At 31.0% G+C, this 17,799-nt stretch overlaps 1 protein-coding gene across 1 annotated transcript; it reads left to right on the plus strand.

Moving 5' to 3' along the window:
* Positions 1 to 1,243: 1,243 nt before the first annotated feature.
* On the plus strand, positions 1,244 to 16,341 carry LOC126891628 (tRNA-dihydrouridine(20) synthase [NAD(P)+]-like). Its single transcript, XM_050660850.1, has 6 exons — positions 1,244 to 1,517; positions 1,569 to 1,707; positions 1,764 to 2,096; positions 8,938 to 9,225; positions 9,280 to 9,612; positions 16,229 to 16,341. Exons 1-6 carry the CDS (start codon positions 1,337 to 1,339, stop codon positions 16,335 to 16,337), a joined length of 1,383 nt encoding a protein of 460 aa, XP_050516807.1. The 5' UTR covers positions 1,244 to 1,336; the 3' UTR covers positions 16,338 to 16,341.
* Positions 16,342 to 17,799: the final 1,458 nt, after the last annotated feature.

A 17,799-nucleotide genomic window follows, 5' to 3' on the forward strand; every position in this document is an offset into this window, starting at 1 on the left:
CTATCACGGCTGGATTCAACCACTCAGCCGATTTCTGCTGACAGCCAGCCGCTATGGTCGTCCGAACGCACCCAATGATACCAAACACAATCTGTCATTCCACACCCTGGATGTGGGGTGGGGGTAACTTTAAAATCTTAAATAGTAACCCCCGTTTTTATGCCGTTTTGGATTCCTCACGAAAGAATTATAAGTTACATTTTTTCGAAACCTTTTTTGGAATGGTTGATAGATGGCGCTAGTAAATCGTATTTTTCCGATTATAGCGCCATCTATCAACAAGTCTAAAATATGTTTCGAATAAATGTTACTTTTTTCATGAGGAATCCAAATCTGTAATCAAAAATAGGGTTACTATTTAAGATTTTAAAGTTACCCCCCACCCCACCTCTAGGGGGTGGGATTGGGATGGGTGTTATTCGATAGGTTTTTGAAAAATATTAAACTCTATTTTTTGTTTTTTTTAATCTGGATTTGTGTTTTAGATCGTTTTGTCGTATTATAGCGCCATCTATCCACAATTCGAAAAAGTATCTCGTATAATCTTACTTACTTATGTAAGGAATCCAAATCTTCAATAAAAACCATAAAAACTAGGGGTTTGTTAGGATTTTAAAGACACCCCGCCCCACCCTACCATGGGTAGGAGTGGGACGTCGTGTAGTTAGATGTAATTCTATAGATTTTTAAAATTATCGAACACTTATTTTTCAATTTTTTCATCCGATGTTAATTTCGTGAAATGTTCGACCGTTCGATCCGCTACTTCTGGGACAGCCTGTATATAGCTTTTCTTAAGACTGATTATGCTCGTTATTTTACATTCTATCCAACTGTCCAAACACTACTGTTTTCAAAAATTTTTACCTTTTGTGATTTTATACTGGACAAATTTTATTGTTTAATTGCCTCTTTTTCGTTGTTGTTTTGTTGTTAATTGTACATAATCTTTACTTTTTACTATTCTTTGTGTTTTATTGTAAATTGTTCTAACGTTGAAAAAGATAAATTAATATTTTGGAAGTCCTGTAAATAATTTTGGAACAGCACTTTCTCTAAAAGAAGTTTTTTTTCTTGGAAATTTTTTAAAACGTGAACAGAATGCATTTTATGTAAACACACAGAATTTTTTATAGGACCTCTATACCACGTTGCTAAATTTGAATGTTTATGTACTGTGGTACGGGAACTATGCTTGTATCAGTGGCTTGTATTGATGCATTGTACAGGGTACAGAAACATCAGCGTGACATTAAGTAGAAGAAGAATTTAACCTATTGTTTAGGTTATTTTATTTTATAGTAATTTAATATTTATATTATATTGTTTTTTAAAAATGACAAAGATTTCGGAACGTCCCAATGTGTTAAATTATGGAAATAAGATTATTTTAGCTCCTATGGTAAGAGTGGGAACTTTGCCTATGCGGTTATTAGCTCTAAAGTATGGTGCTGATATTGTTTACACAGAAGAACTGATTGATTGGAAGTTTTTGAAGTCAATTCGAAGACAAAATGGTAATTCATTAATATTTTAGCGAATAGCAATATTATTCTTTTATTTTTTAGATGTATTAGGGACAATTGATTACCTGGATCCAAGTGATGGGACTATTGTATTCCGAACTTGCCCTGAAGAGAAGGATAGAGTGGTGGTCCAGCTGGGGACGAGTGATGCAGAGAGAGCTTTAAAAGTAGCCAAGATGATGTAAGAAAAAAATAATTACTATTACTCGAGAAGTAGTAATAATAATATTCTTTCAGAGAAAACGATGTAGCAGGTATAGATATCAACATGGGCTGTCCGAAAGAATTCTCTCTAAAAGGTGGAATGGGTGCTGCATTAATGGCCCAACCAGAAAAGGCCAGACATATTCTTTCAACGCTTGTTCAAAACATAAGCATTCCTATAAGTTGTAAAATAAGAGTTTTTGAGAATATGGATGATACGTTAAAGTTGGTGAAAGATTTAGCTGCGACTGGCATATCTGCCATAGCAGTTCATGGACGAACAAAAGTTGAAAGGCCTCAGCATCCTAACAGAAACAAGACAATAAAGAAAATTGCTGAGGTTTTGGATATACCTGTGATAGCAAAGTGAGTAATTTAATGTCTTCTTCTTCTTCTTAATGCTTCCTTAATAGGCTCGCACCTGTTCCATCTTCGAATGCCTCCTCATCAGATGTCCAGGTTATCACTCCATCTCTTCCTTGACCTTCCTATACTCCTTCAGCCATTTGGTGATCTATCTCGTGCTATCTTTAACAGTCTTTATTGTCCCATTCTGCTTATATAGCTATACCATTCTTTTTTTCTTTCCAGTGTCCAGTCATTTATGTTCTCTACATTATAGCTTTGCCTGAGATCTGTGCTATGTTGTCTGTCCCATAATGATGTTCTTGTGATATCTCTGACTATTTTTATTTCACACATTTCCATCAGTCTTTTTGTTCTTGTGGTGCCCGGGCTTGTTTCCGCAGTGTGTCATGATTAGATTTTTTTGTAAATAGAATGTTAAGTTTTGATTGTAAAAACATAATAATTGGTGAACAACATGGTTTTAGCCAAGGTAAATCCACAATTACAAATCTCGTGTATTATACAAATTTTATCATTAACTCATTGGAGTCTGGTTCTCAGGTCGATTCAATCTGTGCTGATTTTTCAAAAGTTTTCGATAGAGTCAATCATGAGATCTTGATTGCCAAACATTGTGGCTATGGCATTAGCGATAACATCTCAAATTGGATTAAACATTATTTGTCTAATCGTTCTCAAATGGTTAAATAGGGTAGTTTTTTGTCAAAACCAATTCATATAACATCAAGTGTTCCACAAGGTTCTCATTTGGGTCCACTGCTTTTTAATATATTTGTTAACGATTTACAAACAGTAATTAACTTTGACCAATTTCTCTTATTCTCTGAAGACATAAAAATCTTTAGATCAATTGCTTACCTCTCTGATTGTGAATGTTTGCAGTTGTCCTTAAATAATTTTTCACGTTAGTGTGAAGTAATTGTTTTAAACTTAAACCTAAAAAATGTTTTAAAATCACGTTTAGTAAAACACAGGCTTCTTTTAATAATAATTACACACTTAATGGTACTGTTCTGCAAGAGATACATCAGGTACGGGATTTGGGTATAACACTGGATAGAAAACTGAACTTAAATGATCATATTAATGACATAACTTCACGTGCCCTTAAAATGTTAGGATTTATCCAGAGAAATTCAAAGGACTTTTCAGTTTTTACGTTTAAAATATTATACTGTTCGCTAGTACGATCAATTATAGAATACTGCTGTATTATATGGTATCCTTTTTATAATACCCAGAAAACTCAATTAGAAAAAGTTCAAAACAGATTTTTAAGGATATGTGGTTATAAAATGGGTTTAAGACATGGAGATTATAATTACAGTTATATTATTATTCAACTTAAAATGAACAAATTAGAGACAAGAAGAGCTGAATTCGAATTATATTTTTTACATAAGCTTCTAAATGGATTTATTAATTGCCCTGAAATTTTGGGATTAATCTCATTTAATATACCTATGCGAAGAACCCGTAATTCTGACCTGTTTTTTGTAGATTTCCATTCTACTAATTATGGGCTTAATGAAGTTATTTCTAGGATGTTACTTACGGCGAACAATTACCAAACAGATTTAGAATTATTTAATACTTCAACTGCATCATTTAAAAAACATGTTAAAAAACTGTTGTAGCTAGCTTATGTATCTTACTGTATTTTATACATATTGTACAAAAACTGAAAAAGGGTTTAGCCCGTCAATAAATAAAATAATAATAATAATAATAATAATTGGCCTAACTACTTCCCTATAAATCTTGGCCTTTGTTTCTGTCCGTAGATGTGTGTTGTGCCAGATAGTGTATTTAAGACATCCTTATATTTCTGTTGGCTTTGTTTATTTATTAGACAACTTCCGCTTCTGTATCTCCATAACTGTGCATTAGTACTCCCAGGTAGCTGGTACTTCTTTCTTGCTTGATTATTTTGCAGCCTACTTCCAGCTTGCACCTTATTGGATCTCCAGCTTGCACCATATTGGATCTTTAGAGATTATCTAATTAATTTTCTTGCTGTTATATTAAATTGATATAAAAGTCTTTGAAGGTCATCTTCACTCTCTGCAATAAGTATGGCATCATCTGCATAGCATACTATTCACCCATTCTGTACCCTGTACTCAGGTTTTTGACTTTTTGAATAATTTCATCCATGATGAGGCTAAACAGGTAATTTAATGTGAGCCCATAATACTATCGGTTATGAAAAAAGTCAATACTTACAATCTTAAATACCTAGTTTATTGTTAGTAATAGGTTGGGCTACTGGTTTCGAGGCATACAATATTTGCCTCATCATGAGGAACCAGTACAAAAGTCTTTGAGAAACAAACTGATATCTCATAGTTTTGTTCATCAACATTTATTAGTATGTGTCCAAAGTAGCTTATTTTTCTTGCATTTATAATGTTGAGTATTTCTCTTTTCATCATTCTTCAATAACACCACATCTCAAGGTTGTCAAGTTTTTTTATTCAGTTGTGTCCGTAATTGTCCAGGCTTCAACTCAATATAAAAGGATTGAGAATATGTAGCATCTCAATACTCTAGTTCTAATTTCTATTCTAAGTTTTCCATTGCATAATACTGCCTTCGTCTTATTGAAATCACTTCTGCTTATCTCAATACATTGTTTTATTTCAATGCTGAGGTCCCATTGTTCAATTAGATCACATCCCAAGTAATTGTATCTGGGTACTTTCTCTAAAACTTTTTCTTTAGCGGCTCATCTTCATTCTTGTTCTTAAGAAAATCATGATTTTTATTTTTTTTTTGTGTTCTGAGTCCTTCTATACCTCTCGCAGTACTGAGTAGTGTGATCAACGAAAATTTGCAGGTTTTCTCTGCTGTCCACAATAGTCAAGGCTCCAGAGGGGTCACCGTGTTTTTTCAATTCTGATGGACAAACTCAACGGTTTCTTAGGGATTTTTAGCTGCTGATTACGAATTTCGAGGGTAGATTTCGATCCGAGTGGTCAAAAATTTTTATAAACAATTATAAACAATTTAATTGTTTATAAGGCTCTGGATCATAAACCATAAACTAAAAGAGGTAAAAAAATGTTTCAAATAAAATTTGTTTATCAATAAAAGACGAAGAAAAAAACGTTTACTAAACTTAAATCCAACAATTAGAACTCAAGATATTGTAAAATTAGTGCACAATGCAAATTGCAAAAGAAGTATTTTTCGAAGCTTTATCGATTGTAACTCGGCTTCTGCGTATGCAAAGATCCATAGAAGGTCTCATTTTAAAGGCTAGTCAATAGGTTTCCAAACAAAGTTTATTAAATTAATTATCTTCATTTGTTTTAAAGTTATACCCGTTTGAAGTTATAATTTTTTCTTAAAAAAATTGTACATCAATTTGTTTATAAGGGTTTCAAGCAAATTTGAGCTGTGAACATTTATATTTTAATTAACAACAATGATAGAAGAACTCAAAACGAACAATTTGAGCCTACGAAAGTGTCCGTAAGTTTATTTTTAGCAAAGATATCGATATTTTAATGGCGCGCTATGAGGCGCAAGATCGGCTCACAGTCAAGTAAGTATTTTTCGACGCTTTATCGATCGTAACTCGGCTTCTACTCATGCAAATGAGCTTTTCAAGGTCTCATTTTAAAGTTTGATTAATAGGGTTGCAAACAAAGTTTGTCAAATTATCTTCATTTGTTTTAAAGTTATACTCGTTTGAAGTCATAATTTTCTTAAAAAATTTGTACATTAATTTGTTTATAAGGGTTTTTAATAAATTTGTGCAATAAACATTTATACTTTAATTAACATTAATAATATTTTGAGCTTAGGAAAGTGTTCGTAGGCTTTATTTTGTAGGTTTATTTTTGGCCAAGATATCGATATTTTAATAGCACAAAATTCATTTATAGATTGCTCCGGCTCTGAGTTATCTATTCAGAAAAACCTTAAATTAGCGGAAGAATTTTTGGTAAAGGTTCTGAATAACTCAGAAAATGTGAAAACTTGTGATGAATTACGCTTTTGTTTATAGGGACATGGAGGCGTTTCTCTTGTTGAAGATATGCCACCAACATCGAACTAAATACAATTGCATATAAAACGAGCATTTTATGTGGTGTACACACAATGAACGTGCCTCGAAGATACTGCAAAAGAACTTGATCCACTTGTATATGGATATCATATAGATAACGAAACTCTAAAGCCCCAAAAAGTTTTAATTTTAATGCCTTCAAGATCAGATTTAGTATCACCATGTATCTGTAAAAATTGCTCTAAGAACTTTGCAGATGTAAAAAAGCTGAGATTTCCTCTGTAGATCTCGATGCAGATGCATGAAATAAAATGTTTGTAAAAATAGTATTAATAAATAATATCAATTTACTTTTTAGTTGTATTTCTGAAATATTAGTTTTTAATGATTTTTTTTCTCATTTAGTACAAAAAATAGAAGACAAAGTAAATAGAATGAAAGGTGATACGAAGTACAGTATGATGATTTAATTATAAGAATTATATGATAAAATTTTATTAGGATCTTCAAAAATTAAAAATGAAGATAACGTATATATTATTGTGTTTTCAATTTTATCAATCAAAGGGAAAATAAAAATTAAATTAAATTTTTTTTAAATAACGCGGGCACATAAATTTGATACACCCTGTATATTGAGCTGTAAATATTTATTAGAATTTAGTTTGGATGTAAGTGGATTTCTCTTTTTAATGAGCTTTCCGATGAACCATTAAAGACTTTTGTGAATAATTAAAGTGAAAAGGACGATGTATTTAGATTTAAAATGAAAATAGGTTGTTTATTACGAGAATATAGAATCCACAGGTAGATGTAATTATCACTTTCTGGGAAAGTGGTTTAAAAAGAAAGTTTGGAAATTTTAATATCTTTGTTCAACACGAGTAAATGTTGTAGAGTTTCCCCGAAAGTAATTAGGATGGTCGGAATAATTTTGAAAATGACTGTTTTGTTTGTCGGATGGAAAAGATTGTTTCTGATTCTTGGCAAGTTGGAAGGGGAAAGGTAGTTTGAATGATTGAGAGAGTTTGAAAAAGAAGTCATTATGTTTTTGGCATCGCTGAAGAGCAGTTCGACGTTTTCGTGGATAGATAGTTAGCAAGTACCAGTGGCTGTTTGATAGTGGAGAATAGTGTTGAAAAGTGGAACGAGAGACAGATCAAATTGAGACGAAATACCTCTTTGATTCTGTATTATTGTGAGAAGGAGAGCAGAGAATTTTTGGAGTTTTGTTTGAATCGAGTACGTGTCAAAAGAGCCCCGGCTTGTTGGAGAATTGGTGCTGGTATGCTGATAGTTTTGAAGCTGGAGAACGGAAAGGGCTTTGATGAGTAGCCTTTAACATAGTCAACGAGGGAGAACTGTTTTTGGGCCAAGAGAAGACATCAGAGTGATTGAAGCAAAAGGTCAGTCAACTTATGTGAAAGATATTTTTATGTTCGGAAACTAAAATTTTGAGTAAAAAGCATATGAATTAAAATTCCAATATTTCTAAAAGTAAATAGGAAGTATAGCTAATCTTGCGAATACATAAATTTGTTTTGTTTAGTTTGTTTTACCAAAGTCATCGGGAACAAACCGATAAATTGTTTTTTTTTAACTATAATAATATTTAAGTGGTAAAAATTTCATTCGGACATCTGTGTCCACAGGTTTTAGATTTGATAGATTTTAGAGTATTGATTTTGATAAATAAAAGACAATTCTGTATGTTTATTTTAATATTTTGCTTTATTTCTTTTCCCTATTTTATCCCGATTAGGATCAACTAAGAGATACCGAACCCACGAGAGAAGATAAGTATAACGTGAGATAATTTAGATTTTTTTTTAATAGTATAAAAAGGCACCCTGAGATTTTTTATTCATTTTTTATGTATGATTTGCGACAATTAAATAATTAATCAAATAAATAATAATTAATATAAAATTAATAAGAAGCAGATCATAACAATATACATAGAAATTATAATTTGCATCGAGAAGTTAGCACGTGAACCTTTACGCGGTGAGCCAATCTCGCGCCTCAGAGCGCGCTATTAAAATAAATATCGATATCTTGGCCAAAAATAAACTTACAACCATTTTCGTAAGCTCAACATGTTCCTTTTGAGTTCTTCTATCATTATTGTTAATTAAAGTATAAATGTTTATAGCTCAAATTTGCTTGAAACCCCTATAAACAAATTAATGTACAATTTTTTTAAGAAAATTTTAACTTCAAACGGATATAACTTTAAAACAAATGAAGACAAAGTAATTTAACAAACTTTGGAAGACGGAAGCATATTTATTAAACTTTAAAACGAGACCTTCTAAGGCTCATTTGCATGTGTAGAAGCTGAGTTACGATCGATAAGTTTCGAAAAATACTTATTGTGCAATTTGTATTGTGCACTAATTTTACAATATCTTGAGTTCTAATTGTTGGATTTAAGTTTAGTAAACGTTTTTTTCTTCGTTTTTTATTAACGAACAAATTTTATTTGAAACATTATTTTTTTATCTCGTTTAGTTTATAAGCCAGAGCCTTATAAACAATTAAATTGTTTATAACAATTTTTTGACCACTCGGATCGAAATTCATAATCAGCAGCAAAAAATCCATAAGAAACCGTTGAGTTTGTCCATCAAAATTGAAAAGGACACGGTGACCTCTATTTGGCGCCTAGATTACAAGGAGTATTGTATTGTCTGCACATCTGAGATTATTCACTAGTATTCCGTTGATTGTGTTAAATGTGCAAAAGTAGAGTCGTATATCATCCTTATCGTACTCCTCTTCTATAAACACGAATAATATGAGTAAACTTTTTTTCAGTGGAGGTTCTAGAGAGATAGAAAACTACAACGATATACTCAAATTTAGAGAAGACTGTGGTACCAGCAGTGTTATGGTAGCAAGAACAGCACAATACAACTGTTCCATATTTAGAAAAGACGGTTTGATAGCAATGGATGAGGTAATAGTTAAGTATTTAAAGAACTGCATCGATTACGACAATTCTCCCAGTAATACAAAATATTGTGTCCAAAATATGTTAAGGGAATTACAGGAGACGCCAAGAGGGAAGAAATTTTTGGAGTGTCAAACATTAGAACAAATTTGGTAAGTCTGGATTCGTGTTTTTCTTGCAGAATGTTTAAATTTAAATTCTTTTAGTAATATTTGGAATTTGGGTGATTATTGCCGACAAAAATATCTAGATTACCAATCTCAAGGCATTTTCGGACGTAGAGAAATCGCCCCAGATACCTTGGATCCACAACGAAAGAAACGAAAGACAGAGTTAGATGACGAAAATGTAGACGTTTGTTTAAATTGTGCATTTATTAGAGTAAACTATACAGAAGATCCACAGTTGCCCAAATCTAAATTGATAGCCTATTGCGGGAAGAACAAATTTTCTAATCCTAAGTACAAGGTGTACAATGAGGACAAGTTATTTAGAGCTGTTGTATCTTTAAATGAAAAGAAATACAGCTCATCATATTGGTAAGTTTAGATAACAATATTTTATAGATGTAGTTCAGAGAAATAAGGAAAAAAAAATATCATGTTGATGACACAACCCCCTACAGGCCGAAACCAAATTTTTTGAGTAGTATGGACATCTATATTAATAACCTATATGTTTCCTGCAGCCGATTTTGATGATATACATAGTTATAAACAAATAAAGATCAAAAAACGGTAAATTTGCTTTTTTCGTCTATAACCAAAAAGTTACGTATTTTAAACAAATTTGAGAGTGAGAAACTCATAAATCGTATAAAAAACTTCAATATGGCGTTCGCTGAATATGTCAATCCTTATTGGTTGCTTAGAAAATTGCAAAATAAATAATAAATTTTGAGTTTTTATAAATATCCATAACTTATGTAAAAATTAACTTAGAACTTTCTTATTACACGGAATGCTGAGACCTCTGGTGCTTAAATCAGACCCTAAATTTCAAAGCAATTGGTCAAATAGTTTAAAAGGTATTTAATTTGTTTATCCCAAATTAATTTTTTTTTACAACGCTATAAGTCAGAAAATGTTAAAGTGAAACTAATACTTTGGATAGTTTATGAAAGAAGAAGATTTGTACTATTAATTTAATTAAAAAGAAATGACAAAAAATAATTCTAAATACTGCAAAATTATTTTGCAAAAACATGTGAATTAAAAAAGGGGGGGCTAACTTCGTCCCTAATTGTCCTATTGTCCTATTGTAAAGTTGATAAATTTGTGTTGGTTGGTGATTTTAATTTAAACTTTATGTCTAACGATTTTTATGTTAATAAAATGAGAGATCTGTTATCAAATTATGGCATTCAACAAAAAGTTATTACACCAACGCGAATAACTAATAATAGTAAGTCTTTAGTTGATTTAGTCTTAACAAATGAAGATAATTGTATTGCAGAAGTCCATGATATTCCTAAAATAGGTGACCATTCAGTAGTTTCAGTTAATTTTAGCAATTTAAATAACACATCTAATATAATTAGTAAAAAATATAGGAATTTCAGTACTAATACCCTTAATACTGTTAAAACTAATCTAATTTTATATAACTGGGATCTTAATTGTATTGATGTTGACAAAATTTATCATGAGTTATCTATAAACTGTGAGACAGAGATCAATAACTTATGTCCTATTCAAACACGCAAATATAATCCTAGGTTGCCATGGTTTGATAATGAGGTTTACTCTAAAATTAAAGTAAGAGATACAGCTTACAAATCTTTTAAATCATGCACAGAACTTCAAAAGCAAGAAATGTGGGATGAGTTTAAAACATATAGAAATGATGTAGTCAACACATTAAAATCAAAGAAATCTGAATATTATTATAATAAAATTGATTGTTTCAAAAATTATCCTAAGGAAATGTGGAAAACTCTAAAAAAATTAATTAACATAAAATCGGTCGATGTGCCCGATCGTGTCCAATTTGAAAATCAGAATGGTCAGGTTATTTTTCAAAATAAAAATGAAATAGCAAACAAATTTAATTCATATTTTATTGAAAGTATTGTCGATATAGTTGGTAACATCAATAACTTATCCTTACCTTGGCAAAATTTAAAAAGCAATATATATTTACCCTTTCACACATTTAAATTGCTTTCTTTACACGAATTAGGGAAAATAGTAAATTCGCTTGATAACAAATGTTCCATACACAATGTCTTGAATGCAAAAGTTTTAAAAGAAGTATTTCAAACGATTGGCCACGTTATTTTACATTTAATTAATACGTCACTCGATACTGGTAAAGTTCCATCGGAACTTAAAACTAGCACAATTATACCTATTCAAAAAATTCACAGTACAATAAAAGCTAACGAATTTAGACCAATCAATACTTTACCTCCAATTGAAAAACTTTTAGAATTGATTGTATACGAGCAACTACTTGAACACGTTACGAACAATGCTATTCTACTTAGTAATCAGTATTTTCAGAAAAAAATACTCATGTGAGACAGCTATTCAATTAACAATAAGTAAATTTAAAAATGATATTGATAATAATAAATATGTTGTAAGTGTATTCTTAGATCTTAAAAGAGCTTTCGAAACTATAGACAGGAATATTTTATTACAAAAGCTTCAGCAGTATGGTATTGGCGGAAAGGTATATGATTGGTTAAGTGACTATCTTCGAGGTCGTAAACAAAAAGTACGTTACAATAATGAAGTATCATCAGAGATTGAAATTAACACAGGAGTGCCTCAGGGAAGTGTCTTAGGACCTTTACTTTTTATTCTTTATTTAAATGACATAGAACTCTTTGTTGATTGTGAATTTATTAATCTTTTTGCCGATGACACTGTGTTAGCTTTAGCTGACACAGATTTAAATTCAGCAGTTGCAAAAATGAATAAGGTATTGCAAAAAGTGGATATTTTTCTTAAAAGCAATAAACTAAAGTTAAATGTCAATAAAACAAAAGCAATTATTTTTACAACCAAATATAAATTTAATCTGTTGAATTTGAATAACGTCAGTATAGATATTGATGGTGAGCAGATTGAAGTAGTATCAACTATTAAATATTTGGGTTTTCAATTAGATAACTTTCTTAATTTTGATGAACATTTTAATTACATTAATAAAAAAATTAGTAAAAAATTATACTTTTTTACAAGAATTGCAAAAAACTTGTCAACTTTCGCTAAACTAACGGTGTACAACACCATCATCCAACCTCACTTCGTTTATTGTGCTTCTGTTCTACATCTATTTAATCTAAATAAAATGAACCAACTTCAGAAACTCCAAAATCGTGGTATGCGTATTATATTAAAAACCAATCGTTATACTTCTACAGTAACTATGTTAAAGACGCTTCAGTGGTTTTCAGTAAAGCAGAGACTGTACTATTTTACAATGTTGTTAATTTATAAAATAATTAACTGCTTAGCTCCACCTTATTTTCACCAGTTTATTTGTTTTCATAGTGACATACATAACCATGACACAAGAAATAAAAACAACATTTATGTAAACAGAGTTAATCTAACCAACTCAATGTCATCTTTATTATTTAGGAGTTTTCAAGAATATAATCAACTACCCATACATTTGAAGGATTGTAAGTCATTTTTATTATTTAAAAGTGAATTAAAGAAATATATAAAAGATTTGTGAAAATATAACTGTAAATTTTAGAGTTATCTTTTTTCAATGTGTGTGTCTTTGTTATATGATGTACTTACCTTTTTGTTGGCTTTATGTTTTATATATATTTTTTATTTTATAACGTATTATATTACCTATGATTTTATGTCAGATATATTTCAACATTGTGATTACCTGTAACAAATAACTTTTTATGTATAGCATAAGTTCATATTGTAATTTTTGTCTTAATTTATGTATATTAGGTTTTTCCTACTTCAAATAAAGATCTATCTATCTATCTATCTATCTATCTATCTATCCTAGGACAATTGTTTTTCTTTCTAAATGTGTATAAAAATTCAGTCTTTCTAAATATGAAAAAATAATTTTTCTACGTGTAACGGTTAAAAAATTATTCTAATTGTTTATAAGTAAGCAAAAAATCGACGTGTTTTTGCAAAATAATTTTACACTGTTTAAAATTACTTTTTGTCATTTTTTTTTTAATTAAGTCAATAGTATAAATGTTCGTTTTCCATAAACTGTCAGAAGTCTTACTGTAACCTCATAATTTTCTGACTTATAGTGTTGTAAAAAAAATGAATTTGGGATAAACAAATTAAATAACTTTTAAACTATTTCACCAATTGCTTTGAAATTTAAAATGTAATTTAAGCACCAGAAGTCTCAGCAATTCGTGTAATAAGAAGGTTCTAAGTTAGTTTTTACATAAGTTATGAATATTTATAATATCTCAAAATTTATTATTTATTTTGCAATTTTCTAAGCAACCAATAAGGATGGACATATTCAGCGAACGCCGTATTGAAATTTATTAGACGATTTATGAGTTTCTGAGTCTCAAATTTGTTTAAAATGCTTAAATTTTTGGTTATAGACAAAAAAAGCGAAAATTTACCGTTTTTTGATCTTCATTTGTTTATAACTAATGTATATCATTAAAATCGGCTGCAGGAAATATAAGTTATTAATATAGATGTCCATACTACTCAAAAAATTTAGTTTCGGCCTGGAGGGGGATGTGTCACGAGAAAAATCTTATTTCTCTGGACTAATGGTTCTAGAGTGTAATTCCCATCTTATACCTGTTATAGTTCTTCCATTGAAACTTGAACACATGCATGATTGTCATGGTTCAAACGCTGTTCTCCATTTTTCCTCCAAATAATTTGCTTAGTACTTTTCATCCCCATGTCTGCATCATTTCCTGTTGTTTTTTATTTAATGTCCATGTCTCTGATGCAGAAGTTACTATAGGCCTAATAACTGTTTTGTATATTTTTACTTTGTCCCCTCTTGATATGCATTTATTTCTTAGTAAACTATTTAATGCATAAACACATTTTTCGTGTTATATTTTCTAGATATTCTCAACTTCCTCAAAACTATATGTATTATTATTTTCTTGTACTGTTAAATACTTTCCTCTTACATATTCTTGGTATGTACAATTATTCATGTATTTTCTTTTATGTCATCAATATACAGGGTCTCCCGGAAAATAGTACGTTCCTTCAAGGTACGGGCTAAGTGCACCACTTAGAGCAAAAAAGTCTGATAAATTTTTTTTGTAAAGTCCAGTTTAAAAATTTATTAATTTTAATGCATTTGATTAATGTCCACAGAAATGCAAATACAGCCGGCAACGCTACGTTCCTTCTTCTGTGTAAAAATAATTTTACTGGAACTCAACTATCATGAATCATCGACCATTAGGCATAATATTATGTCTTGATAAAATACTGATAACAGTGATAGAAAAACAGCATAATATTTGTGTTTATTGAATATCTAATAAATAAGGTTTGTATAGTGTTTTAACTTACATGAAAAATTTTTATTACAATCAACTCAATCAAGCTATGTCTTCAAGAAGTATCTATCGGTAGAACATGTTACAAAAAATTTGAGTATTACACTTCTCCATTCAATCTTCTGGGAAGTTCGAGTGGTTCAATCAGATGATTACTAATAATCAATAATCCCAGCCCATACATTAATACTTTTGGCATTATTAAAGTAAAACACACAACCATTTCTCGTAAAACAAGCTTTATCTGCACACAACACTTTACACATTTTGTTTTGAAACCATCTACAAATCCTTAAACTAAATTGCCTTGGTGTACCTAAATCTTGCACTAATTATACACCATAGGTATTACGTAATTAACATGATACTTGCGATCGAAATCATGACAATACCACAACAATACGATGTATTCTCGGGTTACAGGTAATTATGATATGACTGTTTGTGTTTACAATTTTAAATGTCTTCGCTATGTCAAAATAAATAAAACTGCCGGGTTGCCAAATGTAAATTTTAGTAGATATTATTTTATTTTTTTGAGGCAACAGACGACTTTTGAAAAAAAATGTATAAGAAAGTTTTCTTTTAAATGGTGCATTCTACCCACACCTTTAAGGAACGCACTATTTTCCGGGACACCCTGTATAGTCCTTTTTATGGCCTTTCCTCTAATTCTTTAGTTATCTGTATCTCTTCCTATTTGCTTCTCAATACTATTGCTGTAATCATCAGTGAACGCCGGGCATTGATGCTTTTTATGATATACAATTCCTAATGTTGTTCTGAAGCTATTTCCTTGTGGCATTTTTATGATTAACTATTTAGATGGGAAATAAGCCACAATTAAATTGAAAAAATAATTTAATATAATTCCTTTTCTTCATATTTATATTGGCTTGCTGCAGCACATTTTCCAGGAGGAGACTAAAGAGAATAAAAAAAGTGTGTATGTTCAATAAAAAATTTTGGTCTTGGTAAAAGGTATATTATTTTAAAAAGCCCTATAGGGCTACAAACATCGAACAGAACGTTTTCGCTCTAAAAAGAGCATCATCAGTGTTGCCTAAAATAAGTATAACCATATTAATTAAAATAAGTATAACCATAATAATATACCTTTTACCAAGACCAAAATTTTTTATTAAATTTTACTTGTAATTAATGGTATACAGCCAGCTACAGGAAATTCTTCCTAGTGGATTTTGTGTATGTTCCTCTTGACAAATTTTACTTTGTTTTATCACCTGCTTCCAAATCATGAATATAGTACAAGAAGCCTTAATTTCAATATCCCACTTCACAGATTGTCTCTAACAGAGAGAAGTCCTTTGTATGTGTGTGTTAAATTTTACAATAGTCTACCATCTGACGTTCAACAGGAGACAAACTATAAAGCTTTTAAAAGAAACGTTTTTCAACACCTGGTTAATATTGAGCCCTATACTGTGGCGGAGTTCCTGGCCCATTCTTCTCCTTGATCAGCATATCGGGGATACCTTGTTGTGAGTTGTAATTCTGTTTATTGTGTAAGGTTTGGTATCTATTTTAATATGTAATGTTACAAATTTTTAATCTGTAATAATAATGTGATATGTTATTTGCCCAATTATGTAAAAAAACTTTCTCCACTCTAATCCGTAATTATTTTGTTTCAGGGAAAAAAATAAAAAGTTTGCCGAACAAGGAGCTGCGCTTGTAGCATGTGTAGCATTAGAATTAATCGATAAAGATCAGTTAATAAAAGATGGAAGTATTTTGGAATAAACAACTTTTGTTTTATTTATTTAAATGTATCCTGCTTAAGGCCAAAATAGTATCAGGAATCTTCTTCTTTGAGTACCGTGTCCAAATTTTAGGTGTGGGTAGCTTCCATGACAATTTGGCGATATTGTTCTTAATCTTGGGCAGCATGTAACAATTCATCTGCTGATAAGCTAATCCAATGACGAAGGTTTCAGAGCAATGAATATTTCTTACTACTAGTACTTCTTTTTCCTTTGATTTTTCCGTTGAGTATTAACTGCAGTATCCAGTATATGTCACCTCTCATTATATGCCCCAGGTATTCAAATTATCTCGTTTTTATCACCTTCGCTTTGACCTATTCGCTTTAAGACTTCTATGTTTGAAATACGTTGAATTCATATTTTGAGCATTCTACGAAATGACCACATCTCGAAGGCTTCGAACCTGTTCGTCATGTTAATCTTCATGATCCAGGTTTCACATCCATATAGTAATACAGGATACACATAACATTTTAGGAATTTGATTTAAATTGGTTTGTGTACTTCACACGATCTTTAAAGTAATGTCAGCATTGAAAACAAAACTTTCAATTATTCCCAATCCTTCCCTTAAACCGAATTGTTTGTTTTCCATTATTTCTTCACATTTCTGATTAATTCTATTAACAATAATTATCTTGAGAAGAAGTTTGAGAGAGTGACTCTTGAGACTAATTAGTCTAAAGTCTTTACATGTATTAGGTTTTTTTTGGGAGTGGGATAAATGTAAACTTCAACCATATTTGTGCCAGTTTCGTATATGTAGTTTTTTTCGATTTTTAACTGTTCTGACAACTTCCTTAATAGTCTAAGAGCTGGGAGCGGATTTTGTGCGTGATAAGTAATATGGAAAAACTATACGGGGATATGTTGAATTAGTTGTGTACATGACTTTCACCAACGGCCGGAAACCAGAGTTGGGGCCGAGGGTAGTTATAAGGGGTCAAAAAATTTATTATTTTTCTTATGACGCTCATGATCGAGATAGTGCACCAAAATTTGGGAATAAGTAGGTCATGACGTACCTAAGTAAAATCTCTAGGGGCTCAACGCTGCGTGGCCGACAAAGGGGTGGGGGTAGGGGTGAATATAAAAAATATAACGGGGTTTTTGTGACGTTCGTGATTGACATGGTGCACCAAAATTTGGGTATAAGTAGACCATGGCATAAGTAATTAAAATCCCCAGAGCCGGTAACCAGAGTGGGGAAGGAAGGGGTCAAAGTTCCGTTTTTTATTATTTTTTTTGTGACGCTCATGATCGAGATACCGCGCCAAACTTTGGGAATAAGTAGGTCATGACGTAACTAAGTAAAATCTCCAGGAGTGGAACGCTGCGTGGTCGACAAAGGGGTGGGACAGGGGTGAATATAAAAAAATGTAAGGGGTTTTTTGCGACGTTCGTGATTGAGATAGTGCACCAAAATTTGGAAATAAGTA

This window comes from Diabrotica virgifera, chromosome 9, assembly GCF_917563875.1.
Source record: "Diabrotica virgifera virgifera chromosome 9, PGI_DIABVI_V3a".
In the NCBI taxonomy this organism is placed as follows: Eukaryota; Metazoa; Arthropoda; class Insecta; order Coleoptera; family Chrysomelidae; genus Diabrotica; species Diabrotica virgifera.